Raw genomic sequence first — 22,120 nt, 5'->3', positions numbered from 1 at the left:
TTGCTATAACAAAAACAAACATTTTTAAATCTTTTTGCAAACTTTCTATCGGATGATTTATCAGAGATGAATCAGAAAATTCCTTCTTCCTTTCAAATTTTATGGCAATGAGTGAAATTCATATATTTGCATAATTTTTAGTTAACTACACATACACCATCATGGAAGTTTTGAGGACAGTTTTCTTGAAATTTCGTTAACAGGGGCTATAACCGGGAAAAGTGCTTGAATTTCATGATTAATAACTTTCATAACAAACGACACTCTATTGATTTGGTTCACGTCTCTGTTACCACCGTTGCAAACGTAGCAATATAAAGTCATTTTGTTCCAGTAACGTACACAATAAAATGATTCATATACAGAGAAATACTAAGTCTTAAGTAAGCTGACATTTCTGAACTTCAGAAAACATTTGTAACAAGCATAAGTCGAATTCCTTTCTATTAATACAATTAGTTAAACATCAACATATACTTCAAATTGATATATAATACAAGAAAGTAAATGATTAAACTGTATTTTGACTTTTATATATCCAGTCCTTTAATAAATGTTTTGTAATAAACACAGTACAATATGTTACAAAATTAACATTTATGTATGAACTTATGTGATACAGAGTCAACTAGAGTTACGAAATATCCTCACAATGACCGTTGTAATATTTTCACTGGTGGTCTGTACAAACTTGTTGAGGTCCATCTACTCTTGGAAGAAGAATGTATGAAATAATGTTTCATGTACGTAATGTTAGATCAACAATATATCAAGTAATGTTACAACAGCATTGTACCATGTCATGTTTCATGTACGTAATGTTAGATCAACAATATATCAAGTAATGTTACAACAGCATTGTACCATGTCATGTTTCATGTACGTAATGTTAGATTAACAATATATAAAGTAATGTTACAACAGCATTGTACCATGTCATGTTTTATCAATGTACTTTTAGAATAACACTGTATGAAGTAATGTTCTACGTACGTAATGTTAGAACAACAATTTATGAAGTAATGTTTTATCTGCTATATTAGACTAACAATATATCAAGTAATACTAGAACAACAACGTATGAAGTAATGTTTTATCTGCCATATTAGACTAACAATATATACCAAGTAAAGATACAACAACAATGTACCATGTCATGTCTAATCAATGTACTACGAAATTAACAGTGTACAAGTAATGTTTTATCTATATAATATTAGAAAAACAATGTATCAAGGCAGTATTTTTATCTGTGTAATACTTACAATCTCATTCATCTGTGTGTCAGTCATTGAATTAAATGACTTAACTTAGTAACGATTTCACCAGTGTTTCCGTGAAGGATTTGTTATATGACATTCAACTATCGATTTTGTCGAGGAATAAAATGGTTCTTTGATTGATTTATAGAGGAAGAAACCTGACTCGACGTCGGAGTTACATGACTCGTAAACCGTTGTTCTGATAATGTTTCCCGGTATTCTTATTAACGATAGCTTACAACTAAAAAGATCACCAATAAATAGGGTATACACAGCGTTTCTACTGAAGTTATTAAGGTTTGTTTGGATAATTAAACTAGTTTTTCATCACGTTTGGTCTCGCTGTTTTGAACGCTGTCATTCCCTTTGATGTTATTAATTCACTTAACTGTGGAAATAATATTTTACATGCAGAACGAAAATAAATTTATTTCCAGAAAATATTCCTAATAAATAAATACCTCATGTAGTGTGCTCACATCGATAAAAAGTGACCAGCAACTTACCAATTTAAAAATAGTTTCCATGACAAACTCGTGCTGTTTTTGAAGGTTTTATATTATATTTTATACATATGTGAATGTATTGGAAAACAATGACGTAATATAGACTTCTTAATTCTCAGTTTTATGTTTTTCATCTTTATCTTCGTGGTATTCTGAAGCAACAAACAACTGTAGTAATTAATATTTACACCTTACAGAGTATTCATAGATACCATACTACCACGCCAAATAATTAGCATCAGCTATATGGAACACTTCAACTGCTGTAAAGACGAATCACCCTATTTCAACAGAAAATTACACTTGTAAATACTCCCTTGCGGCCCAGCATGGCCAGGTGGGTTAAGGCGTGCGACTCGTAATCTGAGGGTCGCGGGTTCGAATCCCCATCACACCAAACATGCTCGCCCTTTCAGCCGTGGGGGCGTTATAATGTGACGGTCAATCCCACTATTCGTTGGTAAAAGAATAGCCCAAGAGTTATCGGTCGGTGATGATTATTAGCTGCCTTCCCTCTGATCTTACACTGCTAAATTATTGACGGCTAGCGCAGATAGCCCTCGAGTAGCTTTGCGCGAAATTCAAAAAAACAAAATACTCCCTCTGTTGTCTGTAACTGGAATTAGGTATTTGTAGACCTGGAAGGGGTCAGGTACGTTTGATCTCATCCTTTCCGTTGTACATGGTGCATTACAAAAGAATAATATTAGTTTAATTACTGCAAGGGGATCAGAGTTTCGCCAGATTATCTGCGCACTTGCTTTCATTTTGAATCGTAGGTTAAGCCTAAGAATATAGTTGATGTTGCATCTTGAGAAGTGTTCTGTTCAAACATAATTCGGTGGGTCCTTTTTTCGTGTTTTATTCCCTTTGTAGAAAATATTAACTGATTTTTTGGGGCATATATTTTAATTTGGTGTTTAAAAGGTATTTGACTATTCTGTTTAATGGGGGTTCTTTTGTTGCTTGTTTCGTTATTTCAAATATTCGCGCAAAGCTACTGAAGAAGAGCCTGCGTTAGACGTCAGAACATTGGCTCCTTGGCCACGTTCGTCCAATTATAAATGCTAGTCACTATTTTGTATTTTTTTAACTTAGTTTAATTAACGATTGAGTAAAGTTTATTAGCCCGTTACCTACCTTTTTAAAACGTTTTCGTTATCGCGAAATCTTCCCTTGCATATCTGGATAAACACGACAGAAATTCCTAATCATTTTAGTTAACAATGTTTACAAAATAACGGTTATTCGTATATTCAGTTCAGTCATTGTTTCGTAGTTCGGGAGTGCCCATTTGTTAGCTTGCTGGATTGTGTATCCGAAGGTTAACGTTCACCCAGCACTAAAAGAGTTCCGGTCAAATCTCACTATTCAGTCAGACATGAGGCACTCAAGAGTTGGGGGTGGTTGCTGTTGACTAACTAGAGAAAATGTTTGCTACTTAAATTATGACCTGTTCCTCGAAATCCTGGAACACAGTTATTTTAATCTAAGTAATGTAATAATAAAGTTATGACTCATTATGAGTTATCCTTGTTATGAAATGTTTTTAAATACGTAAGAGAAAACTTACATGACGTTTAACTAAGTTGACTCTTTTAAACACATTTTCTAGAGGGTCAGTACTGAACTGATCTCTTACATGCAGTGAAACAAATTTGTTCATGAAACCACGTAAATTCCTTTTAACTAGTGACATATGTGTATAATAATAGAGTTGAATAAATATAATAAATGGGCAATTACGACATTTTTATTTTCACATATTATATTATATATGTGATATTCGTTCTGTGTATGATAATGTAGGACGTAAAAGTCGTATCTTGTTCTTTATAATACACATATAGAGACAGGTATTATTGAGTTCAGCATGTTCATCGGTTGCCTTGAGACTTCCGTTGAGTATTAACAGAATTTTCATAACAATATATCTAAATAATTACGCATCTTCAAAGTTGATTTCTATGTAACAGGAATTTACAAAATAAATTAACCGTAAGATTGTGCGTATATGTATTATATAGGCTTAACACCATTTATATCGAATGTTGAAATGGACGCTTGTTTAATTGTCAGGTGATTAAGGGCTCTCGAGTCGTAATCTGAGGGTCGCGGGTTCGAATCTCTGTCACACCAAACATGTTCACCCTTTCAGCAGTGGGGGCGTTATTATGTGACATTCAATCCCATTATTTGTTGGTAAAAGAGTCACCTAAGGGTTGACGGTGGGTGGTGATGACTAGCTGTCTTCCCTATAGTTTTACACTGACAAATTATGGACGGCTAGTGCAGATAGCCATCGAGTAGCTTTGCGCCAAATTCAAACCAAACCAAACCACATCGTTATCCAATACGTTACTTTAGAAAAATACCAAATTAGAGTCCAGATTAAGCTATATTTACAAATTAATTTAATGTATATCTGAAGATAAAGTAAGAGAATTCGTAAGTACTGAATATTTTTACCAAACTCTTTGCAGATTCATTAGTTATCTTATAAACACGTGTTATATTTGTATACGACCCCCTGCGATTTGGCAAGGAGGGCGTTAATGAAGGCTAGATGAAATATAGTTCTGATGTGTTAAAGTAAACACTTTTTTATCAGCATTTAAACTATTAATTCTAGGGGGAGAAAAGAGGAAGAAATGGAGAAAAAAAAGTCCATGAGAGGGAGGTGTAGCTAAAGAAATTTTGTAGAGGAAATTTAGGAATTTCTGAAAGGATTAATGCCCATGAAAATGATCGAAAGATTTATGGTCATTTTCTTTAACTAAGCTATCCTACGGATTAACTTCTTATTTCAAGGACATCTTGTTTGGCATTTAAATAAATCCTAGTTTATTGTGTGCTGATTTTGGTGTCTTACGAGTCTATATACAGTCTACAGATTGCAAAAAATCTATTAAAACAAGCAAGCTTTTCAATGATAAGTGAGTAATCAAAATAAGATACGTCTTCACTGTTAATTTCATACATAGAGATAAGTAGAGTAGGTTTACTCAGTGCTAAGAACCGTCAGGAAATGCGTTATTACGAGTTGTATATTTGCTCAATATCATACTACAATTAACACTACTAAATATTTAAGAACAGTTATTATGATTTAGATATTAAATTTGAGGGAGAAAATTAGACTTGTACAGAGATGAAAGTGGATTAGATGATGTGCTGCTTTCAGGAATGTAGGTATTATACAGTTTCTAGACATGACAAGCTTGGATAATTTAAAAGCTGACTTACTATTTAACGCAGCTTTGACAGCGAACTGGTTGAGAAGGTGGGAGGGAGTTAGAGGTGAAAAACGGACATTGACCTAGTTTTGGAGTCGTTGATCCTTACTTGTTCATCTTGCGTAACAAAGGCAAAGAAGTAAAGTTTTATATTTCGCGTTCATCGCCATAAATAATGTTCTAAGACTGTGTTTAGTGCAGTTTTTGTTGATGCAAGATTCTTAACAACATACTATTAAAACTAGTTCAAAGTTACACCGTTAGAGGGAGCATCACATCCATTGCTAAAATTTCTTATAATTTATTAAGTGTATTTATTTTTGCCTGTTTTTCTAGAATAGCTTGGTGATTGCTTTCAGTATTATTCATTTAAAAACACAGTTATTTAAATTTTAAGGTTGTCCTAACAGTATATTTTGTGTTGAAAACCAACGCTAATTAAATTTAACGCTTGAATAGTTACATCATAAGTCCAAGTTAAAAACAGCAGTCGTCGTTAGTTTTAGATTTTAGTATTATTCTTTTACAAAATTATGTTCATTGTTAATTTTTAGCATACAAGAAATGCTTAAAACAGGTAATCCTTGCGGACCGGTATGGCCAAGTGGTTAAGGCGTTCGACTCGTAATCTCAGGGTTCGAATCCCCCTCGCACTAAACATGCTCGCCCCTCCAGCCGTGGGGGCGTTATAATGTTACAGTCAATCCCATTATTCGTTGGTAAAAGAGTAGCCCGACAGTTGGCGGTGGGTGGTGATGACTAGCTGCCTTCCCTCTAGTTTTACACTGCAAAATTAGGGACGGCTAGCACAGATAACCTCGTGTAACTTTGCGTAAAATTTCAAAAAACAAACAAATAAAAAATGTTTTCTAATTGATAAGGTCCGTTAATTAAAGAGCTTTTTTATTATTTGGTTTTATTATTTAAGTTCAAAATCGGAGAACAAGTCAAAAGGAAGGCTACCTTTATAAATAGGTCACATCCAGTAAAGGAGCAACAAAGGTTATATTTTAGGCTAAAATAGGTTCAAAATACACACAGTGACATAGTGATCTAAAATAAATCAACCAAAAAACCCGAAGAAGTCGAGTACTTTGGCTAGTAAAAATAAAATTAATTTAAAGTTAATGCAGTGTTAATATCTTATCTATAGTAATAAAAGGGCGTGTGTGTCTGACCGCCATAGCTCCAAAAGAAAAGAACCTAGAAATGTGAGATTTTGCGCACATTAAGTGAATCTTAAGAGTGTGCACCTGGGTATTATTACTCATCCACGTATGTGTGCGCGAAAAGAAGTGTAACCGCTATAACTCCAAGAAGTAAGAATCTAGAAACCTGAAATTTTGCATCTATATTGAATGGCCTCTGAGGGTGTGCACCTGGGCACTGCTTATCTTATCCACATGTGTGCACGCATGCGCATCTTTTTAATGAGGCAAGGTATCGAAAAACTACATAGGAAAGAAGTGGTTCGTTTTGTTACAGCTTCTAGTACATAGAAAAGCCAATGCGTTTTGGTAACATTGCGTTCCAACAATGGCTTTTATGTAAAGTTGCTTTGCATCAAAAGTATATAGGTTAAGCTTTTATGATAAAAAGTGATTCAGAATACACACACTGACATAGTAAACTAGAAAACATCAGCCTAATGTACAGAGCGAAGCCGGGCACTTTCGTCAGTTTCCCAATAAATGATAATTCATATTAGAACTATTTTAGAAATAGAGAGACAAAACTCTTCAAAGAATACTTGTATATTTAATACAATGAATAGTATAACACTTAAAAACACTAAAATTTTTGCAGCTAATCTTTATATTACTTAACCAACTACAGGCTGTAAGGACAGTTTATTGGATAGCTAAGTTCTTCCCAATATTTGCATTTTTTTTGTGTTAATGTTTTAATATGTAGATAGTTTGGATCTAGATTCCAACAAAAACAAAATTAAAATAAAATCATTTGAGTGTAATTAAATTGATATTATGGCATATATACTACATACAGACAGAAACTATATGTGTTATTATAGCGTATTGTTTGTTTTTGGAATTTCGCACAAAGCTACTCGAGGGCTATCTATGCTAGCCGTCCCTAATTTAGCAGTGTAAGACTAGAGGGAAGGCAGCTAGTCATCACCACCCACCGCCAACTCTTGGGCTACTCTTTTACCAACGAATAGTGGGATTGACCGTAACATTATACGCCCCCACGGCTGGGAGGGCGAGCATGTTTAGCGCGACGCGGGCGCGAACCCGCGACCCTCGGATTACGAGTCGCACGTCTTACGCGCTTGGCCATGCCAGGCCCTATTATAGCGTAATTTTATTTTTATCATAATCCAATAGAAGTAATGTAATGTCTCTGAACAATCACCTTTAGTTAACTTAATTATCTATACATAAATTATTCACACAAGAGCGCCATAACTGTACAGAAAGCAACAAAATTCAATCACACCATCCGTGTTAAAAGATCAATGCATTTCAGTCAGTGCCATCCCAATACAACGTGCAATGCACTTCGATTAGCACTTTCGTTGAACAAATTTCAATGCACTCCAATCAGCATTTACCATCTCTTTACAAACGAGCACTGCACCTCAATTAGCATCATTACTGTACAAAGTATAGTGCACTTCAATTAGCACTATCGCTGTACAGATTGCAGTGCAGTCAAATCAACATACCATCCTTGTATAAAAAATAGTGAAATTCATTTAGCACCATCTCTATACATAGTTCACTGCACTTTAGCCAGTATCAACATTGTTGTATTTTACATTATCAGTTTTAAAATGAATTCTTACGTTTACGTATTTAATACTGCTACTGATAAAACGGTGTTAAATAATTAATCATATGTATATATTGCAATTTATAAACATGCCCATAAAAAAATGAAATATTTCGTGTGAGTAGCTAAAGCGTTTAAGACAGCACTGTCGTATGCAGGCACAACGTGTGTCTTCTATATCCTTGAATTAATATAGAAGTTTTCAATTTTTTTCATTTATGTAAGTCCATGTGCTTCTTTCACATTGTACTTGGTCTAGAAACTCGTTAATGTCGTTTCGCTGTAGCTACCCATTGTACTGTATCATTCACCTTTGCCTTCTCTGAGACAGGTTTTTGAAGGTTAATCAAATTATGTGAAGGTGGAAACAGCGACTTTTTCTTTTGTCCCGTCAATTGATATCTAAAGGCCACAAAATCTCTTATTTTCTAGTGGGAAAACCAATAGTCACGTGATAAAGCAACTTTCCCTACGAAAGTATGACATTAATACTAAACCTTATAACCTGAACCTTTTGTAAAGGTGGACATTTCTTCATCAGGAACAAACTTTTATTGAGTTTCGTACTTTTGTCTTTGACTGATTTTTTTTAATGTAATTGTTTTCCTTACATCATGAAGGAAAATACGGCATTATATTAGGTGAATTTTCTCAGATTTGGAACAATAATATTCTTAACCTCAACTTCTTCCATCATAATTGATACACGCATTCCTTTACCTTTCTTCAATAATGATTTTTTTCCATTGTATGTTTCATACATGTGTATAGTTTCTTTCTCTCACGAACACAAGTAGACACAAAATTCTTAATTACTTCAGAGTAGATATGTTTTAAAACCTCCCGTTATTCTGTGGACCTGTGTTATTTATTCATTGTGCCATCCAAGTGGCACAGCGGCATGTCTGCGAACTCATACCGCTAGAAACTGGGTTTCGGTACCCGTGGTGAGCAGAGCACAGATGGCTCATTGTGTAGTTTTGTGCTTAATTCCAAACAAACAAAAATTCTAGTGGTGAAAATTAGTTGTGCTTCAGAATATTAAAGCACTTTGTAAAAAATGAAATATTTGGGACGTGAAGATGATACGTTTGATACAAAAATTACGTGAGAAAAAGAAGAGTGAAATATTGAGAATGTTTAGCTGTTAAAGTTGGTACAAACATAACTGAAAAATTAGAGAAACACTGAGAAAGTACAATTGGCATTACTGCGGTGTAAACAAAGGAAATACTTTGTAGTATATGTAACTAATATAAGCCATATAAGCACGATTTAAGGACAAATGTAATATCAAATAAGTTTAGTTATATACAGATAAAACAACCACTAAGCAAGATAAAAAATTCTTGTATATTTATTAATAAACATAAAGCAGCACAATGGAATATTGGTGCTTGACTCACTGCAAAGACCAAACTCTAAATTTAAAGTTTTAAGTCCTCACTGGGTTGGAAATATTGAGGAAGTGCGACTTGTGTAATTATACTCTCGTCTGTAAAAGTAAGTCTATGAAGTTTTAATGTTTTGCAGTCGCTAGAAAATTGCTGTAATTTTTTTTATTCCAGGATAACTTACTGACAGCTTGCGATGTTACAACACTGAAAATATAAAATTGTTTGCCACATTTCGTGTAATTAATTGTTTCCATTTATAGCTAATACTATCATTGAAAGTCCTCTATCTGTCCATATACATGTCTGTCTGTACAGCCCCTAGTAACTTTTGGTGCACAACATCTGGATGAATTGACACGTTTATTTTTACACTCCACAGACTATGTTGATTTACAGCAAACGCGTCGTGTGTTTTTGTTGCATGCGTGATCTGGAATTAACAAGAACATACTCCGTTAATCTGAGAAATTAGCTACATAGACATTTAAAAACTTCCTTCTACACTAATTTCCGGGTTGCTCAGTTCAGTTCTGTGCATTTAGATTTCGTAATAAATCACTTTATAGTATTTTGTCTTCTAAAATTCAAAACAAAATGTTTTTGAATGTTTAATATTCATAGCATTTTAATCAGAAAAATTGTCCTATATTTTTGTTTGTTTTTTACATAGTCAAACATTGTTCCAGTAATCAGAAACATTGTGGCAATGAACTGGAATTGTATAAAGAACACACTAAAAATATGTGTTGGTGGATTTTAAAATCTTTACATAACGATAGTTGTAGATTAGGTTTACCAAAAGTCTCCCAATTTGGTTTTAGCCATAGTAAGTATTTAACAGTCAGTAATTGCTAAGTTAAGCCTACAGACAAGTATCTGGTTCCAACTTAGATCGGAGCTTTTAAGTAATATATGTATTGTTTACAAACAAACTTACAACTTTGTATAAACTTTGGACTTGATATTATCAGTTATGAATAATGAATCTGATTTTGTAGATATTAATAAATAATATATATTGATGAAGTGGTGTTTAGTTTCTTAAGTGTTGTTTGGGATTTAATTTTTTATGTATAAACGGATCGAACAAAGATTCTGTGTTATGCCTTTACACGCGAAATTTATACTTTTAAGAGTTCGTTTCTAGACATTTAGTTCCAAGTCGTTAGTTTTTAGACTACAATTCTAATTTATTCGATTTAGATATGTTGTTCTGAGTTGTCAATTTCTAGACGCGTAGTTATGAGTGGTCGGTCAGTTTCTAGCAGCGTAGTCCTGCCAAGTTTTACGTATTTATGTTTCATAAGTAGTTACGTAAACAAATATGCAATAAACTATCTCTTCCGAAATAACTAAATCTAACACTCAAATTAAATTAAACTGAAAAATTCATGTATATCAGCTCTTCGCAGTTAAATATTACTTAATCAACTGCATAATTCATTTAGACGTGTAATTATGAGATGACTGTTTTCAGAAGAGTAGATATTAGTTGTCTGTTTCTAGACACATTCGTCTGAGGAGTCAGGTTAAATTTCAGTACTGCGTAAATCAACTCCTCATACTTACGTATTATTGTAATTTATCACTGATATACTATAATCAACAATACTTAGCAAAATCTTAGCAATTAGTACAATTTTAAGCATGTCCGTTTTATTCCAGAATGTTGATCGGTCAAATACTGCAGTGAATGTTTATTAGATATAAACATTTTTATGATGTAACCATTTTCACCAGTGAGAAGTTTTAATAGATAAACATCAACATACTGACATAAAATAGGAAATTATTCTTTAGTATCTTCATCCATCCTTTTTCTCTTAATCTCTCAGTAGTTTTTGTTGTTGTTTTTCGTTAGAAAGAATGAATTTATTCAGTTCTTTTCATATAAATCTCGATGTTAAAAAATAATCTGTACTTGAAAAGTACTGGGAATTTTTTTTTGTTGAACCCAATTTAGCCCGCCATATGGTGTTTGGAGCGCGAGGGGTGGACGGTTGACTTGGAGGGAATTTATAAAAGACACATGAACTTGTAACCTTTTTGGTTCAGTTAAACCTGAGAAATTAGGCAAGTAAATACTTGAGAACAATATTGAAGGCTACAGTGGTTTATTTTGAGTTTGCTTTTGTGTGTTCAAGACACATGTGATTACAGGTTGTTATTGGCGACGAGTTTTTATTGCACGGACAGACGTTACGTAATAATATCTTCATTTCATCATTTCATGAATTTCCTTCTAAAGTATGTGACGTCAAATCACTTGCCTTTTTTTTATCCGTATCATTTTTTTTTATTTACTGTATAAATACTGAGAGTAGCTTCCTGGATTTATAAATAACTAGCCGTCCTTACCTAGGATTGACTTCGATTTGCATGTAACAATACATGTTAAATACATATAGGTATTAATACTGAAAAAAAGGCATAGTGTTTTCAAGCATTCTATGAATACGAAATTAGTACGACAAATATTTAAATAATCATTTCCGCTAATAATATGAATCTATCATCTTTATGCGTGTTTTTATTTTTAATCTGTTGTTACAAATTTGTTACTGGTTTACATTATTGGCGTAAATGATAACATCAACTCTTACACTTTTATGTGTAGTTTACTTTGAAAACGTTGTACAGAATAAAACCTAAACTCTTGTTACTCCCTCTATTTAATAAGTGTAATCATCCTCTTTCTCATTCAGCCAAACTACCCAACTTACTTTGTAACTTAAAATCAATGACAATATTTATTAACTTACATAAACATAGTATCTATATGGGTCTAATATAAAAGTAAACCTGTAATTTTACAATTTATTAATTAAAGTATGTAAAATTCCTTAATTTCTTTTTTACATAATACCTGAAATTTTATTTTCCTTATATTTATTATATCGAAGCAATTGATTTATTATTTATTGTATATCATCATAATTCTATGTATGTGTTGATATGAATACGAGATGTCAGTTAATGTTACGACTGTTGCCTGGATACCTATATTAAACTTTTATCCCTCAGTACATTGTTGCCCAATGACAGCCTGGATGAGAGGGCCAAAAAGATGCAAATAAAAGTAGATAAAAATTCGTGTATTATCCCATATATTAATTTATATATGTTATGAGTCTTAAACATTTATTAGGGCCTGTCATTAATGCCGATTTAAAATCTAGAGGCTATAGGGCAATATTATAGGCCAGAAAATTGGCCAACTTTTTTTTTTTTTTTTTGGAAAAATAATACCAGATCCACACTCTCAAAATTTCCTCAGTATCTATACAAAGTTTCAGGTCTCTAGGGTCTTTCCTTTTGGAGTTATTGCGTTGACTGACTGACACACACATGCTGTTTTATTAGTATAGATATTGGCAAAATGTTAAAGTACCGTGTATGAATAATGCATTTAATATTAATATATTGTAAAGCTATATATTTTAAAATGTTTCGGCTTATTATATCGGTTAGGACTGTGAATTCTTAGCCAAGCGCATGTGGGGTAAAGATCTGATATTGGAAAATCCTTATGATGTTTTGTGTTTGGTGTTATTTATATACAACAGTAACTTCGTAGAACGTGAGAGGTAAAGTCTTTGGCCCATTTTATAGGTGAGAAAAAATCTGAACTCTCCAGTCGTATAAAATACATTTAACGTTAGTAAAAGAAAAAGAGCATTAGATATAATCTGTACTACTTCCAACTTTCTCATCGCTTAAATCTAATTTTAGCCAAATCTACTCGACTTATTTGTTTAATCATCATTTAAGATTATGTTTAAATAAAAAAAACATATCTATTCAACCATTGTTATGCAAGATTCCAGTGAAAGCATGGCACCAGTGATAATACAAAACTGGGGAAAACGTTCAGTTAAAAATATCAGAAAAGTTCTGTGGTTCATTATTTCTACATAGGCTTAGTAAACATGTTGTCCGCCCTACTTTATATAATTACTGGTGCAGTTTTTATTAGTGCCATTATTATGAAGAACCCTTTATTCCAGAAAAATATGGCAAACATATTTGGATAGATCCAGTCTTCATCTTTAAACAATTGGACTACTAAACATGGAGTTTAATTGTAACGTGTTTTTATTTTCTGTTCTGTTTTACGAACTAGACTAGTACGTTTTTATTTTACTTATTCTAGGCTGTTTATCATAGTTATTTATAGATGTTACTTAGGGCTGTTATATATATATGTGACATATAACATACAGAACATATGTTTAAAGTGAAAGGCCCAAATGTTCGACATACCACTTGTATATTCAAGCATTCATGGCAAAGAAATCAAGACTTCGTGGCAAACAAACATCAAACTATTGTAATTAAATAAAGTTATTGTTGTAAAAGTTAAAATCGATAATTTCAGAAAAAAAGAAACCCGTACTTCAAGTCCCTTGTCACGTTTATTCCTGTTACATTAAGAATAAACACAAGTGGTTGGATGTTCTGCGGTTGAGGTGAATAACCTTACCGTTTTCTGATTACGTTAATGATAGAAAAACAAGTAGGAACTTACTCCAGTCTCGAAATAAACTCTTAAACTTCCTCACTTTAAGCATTTGTATTACAGGTACAGTCATTTGACAACTTGAAGTAGTTTTGACACTAGTTTCACCAGAATTGAAAGTGCATAACCGTATACACAGAGAATTGCTGAAACCACAACAGGCGACAAAAGAGGAAATATAAAGATTGGATGTTACTAGTTCTTTAACCACGTACATTTGCAGAAGCAGTATTTCATGATGACGAGAAACTTGAAGTAAAAATGTATTCTAAAAACTGCTGGTATGTGTTTTAAAACGTTTATTGAAATAAAGTACAGAACAATGTTTCGTCTTTAGGTTAATAAAGACAATTTATTTGTTAAAGTTGTAATACCCACATTAGCTGTCTCTAGAATATACAACTAATATTTGAATGTATTGTAAATTGCTCGTTTGAAACGTAATAAACTGAGATTAACAGAGTGGGTTGAAGAAAGAGAGCTAGCTCCTTCCTAACTTCGAAGTTTAACGCATATTTACGAACGGTGGACAAAGTTACAAAACAGAGGTACTTCCCAGAGCAATGGAAGGAAACAAACAAATCGTGTTGTATGCGAGGCTTACTACCTTATGGTTCAAGCTGATTTAAGTTATGATAACTATGAAGAAACAGTAAATAAACTTACTCACAAACTATAAAACCATATAGCAACAGAAGAACTGTGTATATAAATAGCGTATTTTTAATGTTGTTGGTAGTTAGAACCACGTAACAGCACTCTGTTTAAGCCCACCCTTTTCATAGGTGGAATCGTCCATTGTAAGGGACTGAGGGGACGGGTGAGGTGGAAGTACTTGCTTCAGGCTTCGAGTTTCTCACCTCAGCGCATGTTGCAGCTCGTCCTTTCCAGTTAGTGAGTGAGTGTTGGCTTGTGCGAACGGATGTTTGTTTAATCGGTGTTCTCAAGTTAACTAGTGTATCGGGTTGTCCAATGTGTGTGTAGCAACAATACAGTGATAGTAGGCTACTAGCAGAGAAGAAACAATCAAGTGTTTACGTGCGTTATAACCGATCAACTGAGTGCTTCTTGTTTATACATACGTTAATGAGGAGCAATTCGAAAACGCTAGATTGAAATTGCCCAAAACAAAGGCTTTGGATTTGATAAAGTTTTACTTCTTGTAATTAGGCAATAATATATTCAACGTGCGTGATATAGCAGCACTTGGTCAGCAATGATACTAGAGGTGAGATTTTGAAACGCAAAATGAGTTGGCAGAAAAATGTTTTTAATTATGTTTTTGTGTATAACTATAACCTTCTAACTACAGGTTACAACTTTACAAATTACATGAACAAGCAGGTATGCAAATAATAACAAGTCTTTAAACTCAGAACCAGTGACGTAGCGTTTAATTTCTTAACAAATACTGAGCTTAGAATTTGAATAGATAAATGTAATTGTTTTGAAATCGAACCCCCGAATAAATATAGTATTAACAATTGTAAGTAAATTTACTAACGCCTAATCAATAAATTAGACTAATTTATATATGAAATTTAACGTAATCTTTTTTTTCTAATTTGCATAATAAGTGATCTTATTGCTATCTGTCATTATATTTTGTTAAATAAATCGTGTATATTTCGCCAATAATGTCAGTATTTCTTCCAAGTTCCAAAATGCCATATTTTCGATCTAGAAAGGAGCTTTTAAAAAAAAAGTGATAACTGCTATTTTCTGTGTTATTCTTTTTGTGGAGGGAGGGAGAGAGGGATATATTTGACATGTTCATAAGATAAATTGAAGGAAAAGTATGAAACGCTTTCATAATTTTTGAATGAAACCAAATACTGAACACTTCTAAGGAGGGTTGGTTTAATATTGTAAATAATGGGAACATTTCTCTGCTGTATTTTCGAAAGATTTATTTTAAAGATGTGGATTCTCTTTCTTACAACTTAGAAGTTATAGTTTCATGTGTTTAGTGAGCCTAATTCTTATATACATTTTACCTTCACATTCTCACTGCCACTAACCATTCACTAAGCTACAAGTGTTTATGCCATATCATGTTGATGTTAAGAAATGCATTATAACAGAAACAGTACAGCGTTATACCAATGTTGGTAAGATTATTATTCTTTAATAAGAAATACAATTATTGTAGATCTTTCAAGCATGCGTAGTAGGAACGAAATGGCTCAGCATGGCCAGGTGGTTAGGGCGTTCAACTCGTAATCTGACGGTAGCAAATTCGAATCCTCATCACACCAGACATACTTATCCTTTCAGCCAAGGAGGCGTTATAATGTTACGATCAATCCATTATTTGTTGGTAAGAGTAACTCAAGAGTTTGCGGTAGTGATGGCTAGCTGCCTTACACTGCTAAATTAGGGACGTCTAGCACAGATAGCCTTCGTGTTGCTCTGCGCGAAATTCAGAAAACAAACAAGGAACTAAATGTAAAAAGTGTCAAGGTCACACAATATGTATCTTAGTGTAAGACTGAATTTAGTTTGGTCCTGAACTAAATTCAAGTACGTCAGTCTGGCACTCTGCAAACAAATAGTGAAAAATTAAAATAGAAAGTTGCAGCTCTTGCAAAGGGAATGTAGATTTGGAAAATATGCAATATTAAAAGGCACAGAAATATTTAGTTCTTCGAAATTAAGTTTGTTTTTACTCTTCTTGCTATAGTCTGTTATTTTCACAAGAAAAACATTAGCTCTTCAATATGTTATTTTTTCTGGGTGGATGGAGGGAAGTGATATATTCTGAAAGCATCTTATCTATGTTTTCATCTCACGTTCATTTATTGAACTAATAATATGTATGTAAGAAACAACGTGAGTAAAAGAACAAGTTAAGTTTTATGATGTTATTTTTTACCTTGTTTCCTTCTTACCAAATAATTTTGTGTTCAGTTCATTTAATGTATATGTGTGTATAATGTATACAGAGAGAAAGAGAAATATGAATGTTATTACGTCAAATCAATATTCATAATTTCAGTTTTATTCTGAACTTGTCCGGTATTTTAAACTAATATAAGTATTATCATAGTTTTTTTTATTTAGATTCTATATGTAGTGATGGCCAAGGTGTTCACTAGGCATAATACAGATATGCTCGCTAAAAAATCAACGATGATAGTTTTACTTTAAAAATGACTTCCATTCACTTTCATTTGTTTCTCTATCCAATTAGTCGAAAAACAAGCCAAGAAATCGTCACTAAGATACCAAACTAGAAAGTGACCAACCTACCAAGTTGTTCATTTTTCTTGTTTCAGTATAACTATCTCTAAAACTGCTTCATAACTACCATCAGTTTAAACCTAAATTCACACTGTGTTACCATTGCACGATCTCATCACTTTGTAGTAATTAAAAAAATCACAATAGTTATGTCATCGTTAGCCCTTAAAATTAACTTTCTTATAAATATAAGGTGTTCTTTCAGAAAACTGATATACAATGTGAAACAAGAATTATTGGTCAATAATAGATGAATATTAGACGATTGTAACATGAAGAATACTCGGTGCTTTGTACACAATACAGTCGGTATTTTAGGGAGTCGATTCCTACATTATATATGAAGTGTTGGAATAAACAAAAATCAATACACATAATTTTAGATTTTATTACACACATTCTTAGAATGCACTGACTTGCAATGAGGAGGAAAACGTCACAAAACAAGTAATAAAAAGCATTTATAAATGTAAAATGATATAGAGATTTAAATTGCAGTGACAAAAGAGTGCAAACAAGAATACAGGGATGATACAGCTGTATATAGATCATTCCTATATGTTTTTCAATATTCATGTTTAACTGTACATTGTAAAATGCATTCTTAAGACTTTAATGTTACAGCAGTTGAAAGTTACATATTCCTGACTGTTGATCAGGAATAACATGATGATCATGTCACGTTTGTCATCAGTGTAGTGTAACTAGGAATCTAGGATATAAGTACAACGAAATTCAAGTTGTGAAAACATGTTTTAATTACTACATATTTTCGCTACGAGGTCGGTCAACTGGACCGACCTCGCAACCATTTTGTAATCGTACATTTTACAATTTCTTTTTAGTTGAAGTCATGTAGGGATGGTGGTTTAGGTATAACTGTAACGTCCCTGTATTCTTGTTTGCATCATGTTTTGCACTCTTATCCTTACATCATTTTACATTTACAAAATGTTTTTTTATTACTTGTTTAGAAAAAGGTACAAATATTTGCAGTAGGGAAAACAGCAACTATATATAAGGTAATAAAATAATTTCTTAACAACTAGATAGTGCTACCTATACATAAATAATTAATTTTTTTTGTTGGTGACTTACTAGAAAAGTATTCTACACAGAGATTTATTGTTTGTGCGAAAGAAACACTTGTATCTTTTTTGTTTTCATAGGAAATGTAGTACTGAGTGAGATAAGCTTAATTGTGTAGTGAATCGCCATCAAGTTTTCGGGAAAATAGAATTAGCCTTGAAGAGCAATTTGTTATAATTATTATAAGCTCTTAAGTATGTTATTCGCATATTGTACGTTTTCTATCTCAATAATTAGTGCTTTCGATGTACTACATGAAATATTAAAGGAAAATTTCCACCTAGTCATGACGTAATTTGTTTGACAGTTTGTTAAAGACATAGCATATTAAGTCAAATATTATAGTCACATACTATTAATAATAATAATCGGTGGCTCTGCTGCATGGCTCTATCTGTGGTATCTTGCTATACGCATTAGGGAGCTGGAAAAACAATGGTCTGCCTCTAGGACCGTACTTAAGTCAATTGTTTTATGTTTCGCAGTGTGTCAAAGTGGATAAAGACGATACAAAAACTGATTTTTTTTTCAATATTGTTGATTAGATGGATGATTAGAAAACGGTCATTTTGACCCATATGACCTTGTATGTGTTGGGTCAAGCATTTAATACACCATTTCTAGTTATCCAGTTCTATCGACTTGGGTATGCACGAATTTTCTTATGATGTGAATAAACCTGATGAATGGTTGAAATACAGGTCGTCTGAAAAACCACTCGCTTCTTTTGTTGTAGTTGAAGTGTTTAACTTTCAGAAGAACATAGCTTAGCTATCTCGTCCCTTAATGTGACTTTCGAAATATCATTTGCATAAATACGCACAAATGACTATCTGTGGCTCTGCCAACCACGGTTATCGAAACCTTGTTTCTAGTATTGTAAGTCCGCAGACATACCGCTGTACCACTGGAGGGCTTATACTTTTGTAATCCAAAGGTTAAATTAAAAAAAACTTAGCTAACACTCGACTATTTCAGAATTCAAAAGTCGGCAACGAACGTATGAAAACGCAGGCAGACAGAGGAAACACAAAGGGAAAGTATCGCAGATAAAATTTATAACAGAATATTTTAAGTGCAGTATTTTAGTCAGGGCTTTCTTTTTAAATATTTGGTTTATATACGGTCCTACAGTTTTTGTTAGATCATAGGTTGACTGACAGCAACAACTCGTGAAGTTGGATGAGCAATTAACATTAAGTTCATTAAATTGTTGTTGAACTTGTGTTACAATTATAGACCACTGAATTTAAATGTGTTTGGGTATTTTTAGGTTATCTTGTTACGCGTCAGTGCACTATGGGACTTCATTCTTTTTACTACTCGAATGTATTATCTATTAGTATGTAGGTCATGTAAAGGGGGGCCCAAAAGTAATAATCTATTGTGAAGCTTCGTACTTAATTTCAATTAACCAAAAGTAATACTACTTTAGAAAATGCCGAGAATAAATAGATTTCGTGACAGCAGTGTTTATCCAGATGTTGTAAACAGAAACACACATTAGAATGGACAAAGCCAGTTTAAAATGCTTTCAGCTACTATCACGTATACGTTATAGGTCGGAAGGGGTATTAGGATAACTATTGAGTTTTAAGTTACTCATCCCGAACCGGTCTTTCTTCTTCTTTTTTTCATTGCCCGAGTGTCACTTTGCATCTTGATCGAAGCTATTATATTGTAGACAACTGGACTGTAATTCAGTTATTAATTATCCTTCTTGAGTAGCGGGACTGGATTATTCTCGTTCTTAAACCATGGTCAAGTTTATTAGTTGCTAAGCTTTGAAGAACTGAACTAATTAATTTTAAACATTTATCGATAGACTTAGGTTTTGAATGTTTCAACTGTCATTTACAAACTCCTGCGGTGGGTGGTGATGACTAGCTGCCTTCCCTCTAGTCTTACACTGCTAAATTAGGGACGGCTAGCACAGATAGCCCTCGAGTAGCTTTGTGCGAAATTTCCAAACAAATAAACAATACAAACTCCTGATTGACCTTTATTAGACGTAGGGTGTTTATGGAGTTACTGGAACTCTTATTACAGAAACCTTTAGGAATTCGTGAAAACTGTAGCTCGGGCATTGTTTGTCTTTAGTTTTAACAAATTGTTCTTTTCAGTATGTAAAATAACAAACAGCGATCATAAAACTAACAGTTTAATCAAATAAATATTTCGCTGAATCATTGATCTTGATAATTTGAAGTATAAACATCAGTGTGTATCCAAGACAGATCAACAGTCGTTTTTTGTCTTTTATTAAGTTGTGTTCAATGGTGGTATTTGCCAGATGTTCATGAGACTTATGAGTATCGTGTTATATTTAATTTCAGTCAACGATGTTCTTGATTGCCACTATCAGCTGTAATCTTTTTGTTCTTCATAATTCTGTATGTAGATGAAGGGTGTCCAGTATTAGATTAGACCTCGCATGACACAAAATAGTGGACAATCTCCAAAGGAATGTATTAACATGCATATAACTAGAATAATTTATTTATACTCCTGAAAAAGGTCACAAAGTCAATTATAGTGAACCACCTATTGAGTTTTGTAAGTAAAATTAGAATCTACTCGGTTTCACAGAAGAAAAGGAGTCGTTCCGATAGTTATTCGTGGCATCGAACGTTCAGAGCTAATTTATGTATGCAATACGTTTTAAAGTTTTTACCCAGAAAAGTGTGTTATTTATATAGCTTATGAACAACTTTGTTTTAAATTTTCTCGGAACCTGTTATTGAATATTATTTTGGAATACGTGTTAGGTTTTCTGTGCATTTATGGGCCGTAGATTTTTTATAGTGTATCTGATTTAACGATAAATTTAAACAATAAACAAACAGCACACAGTCCACTTGTTTTAAAATAATATATTAAAGAAGTCAAGCGTATGTGCAAATGTTTGTTACACTGTTGGTTATCACAGTTGTATCTATTGTCTATTTTATGTTCGATTCCACATAATCTGGTTCAGTTATTTTAGAACAGAAATTGACAAAGCAAATTATTCTCTATCCTGTTATTACAATCCAGTCTGTGACCGTTTCATTTTAAAGGTTCCCAAATTCTCACTGTATGTTGTTTATGAACAAATAATCACGCATTCTACACATATTGATGTATCTAACTAACTCTAACTACATTTTGAACACGTATTTTTAGTCCCACAAAGGTTTAGAATCTTTCACACACTATGATGTATTATGATGCAATGATATCGATTAACAAGAGAAAACCAGAAGATGTTAGTAGTATGACTCAATAATAAAACATTGGCTAGTTCATAACTGTTGAAGGCCGAGCATGGCCAGGTGATTTGTGCGCTCGACTTACAATGTGTGGGACGCGAGCTTGACTCCCCATCACGCCAAATATGCTTACCCTTTCAGCCATGGGAGCGGTATATGCGACAGTCAAACCCACTATTCGTTGGTAAAAGAGTAGCCCAAGAGTTGGCGGTTGGTGGTGATGACTAGCTGCCTTCCCTCTAGTCTTACACTGCTAAATGAAGGACGGCTAGCGCAGATAGCTCTTGTGTAGCTTTGTGCGAAAATAAAAAAAAAAAATAAAATTTTGAACTATACAACTATGATCCATACACAAACTTGTGATAAACTGTCACTCTTAAAATCACTAAATTTAATACTAGCGCTGTCTAGGTATCTAAATTATGACTCTTATTAAACTGAAATAGTCTTGAAATCTAACAAAAGCCCATCTTCAAATCTACTTATACAGAGTGCAGTCCTCCTAAAAGTGCAAAACCCACCTCGTTGATCCTTGATTTCGCACATCTGGATGCAAGGGGCTGATGGTTCATCTAGATGATAAAATACTGCCCCTAGAGGTAATGAATTTCCAGATGTCCAGATGCTATCGTTCAGTCATGGAGTGGTTCTTCTCACTACTCAACAGCTTTTTACTGACGTACGTTACTGGAAACATGTTCGTACTCCATTTTCAATGTCTCATGTATCAGCCTAAATGATGAACAGTTTGTTGAAGTCTGGCATTTTAAGGATTGGTCAGCTTTTTACATATTCTTGAACTACTAGAATGCCATCAGCCT

The 22,120-nt window shown here is 33.2% G+C and overlaps 1 protein-coding gene across 4 annotated transcripts in view; it reads left to right on the top strand.

The window, feature by feature from the left end:
• Nucleotides 1-22,120, top strand: part of LOC143248519 (TOX high mobility group box family member 3-like) — a 152,100-nt gene that overhangs the window by 87,147 nt on the left and 42,833 nt on the right. The window contains exon 1 of one of the 4 annotated variants that reach the window (XM_076496965.1): nucleotides 14,519-14,944. The exons of 2 other annotated variants lie outside the window; for them this stretch is intronic. In XM_076496965.1, coding sequence (XP_076353080.1) covers nucleotides 14,933-14,944 — 12 coding nt within the window. In that variant the 5' untranslated portion in view covers nucleotides 14,519-14,932. Of the gene's footprint in view, nucleotides 1-14,518; nucleotides 14,945-22,120 lie in introns of those variants that run through there. One more of the 4 variants, XM_076496952.1, reaches the window with a different exon arrangement.

Source organism: Tachypleus tridentatus, chromosome 1, assembly GCF_004210375.1.
Source record: "Tachypleus tridentatus isolate NWPU-2018 chromosome 1, ASM421037v1, whole genome shotgun sequence".
NCBI classification, from domain to species: Eukaryota; Metazoa; Arthropoda; class Merostomata; order Xiphosura; family Limulidae; genus Tachypleus; species Tachypleus tridentatus.
The sequence above is the reverse complement of the archived record's forward strand: the minus strand, read 5'-3'. Positions and strand labels throughout refer to the sequence as shown.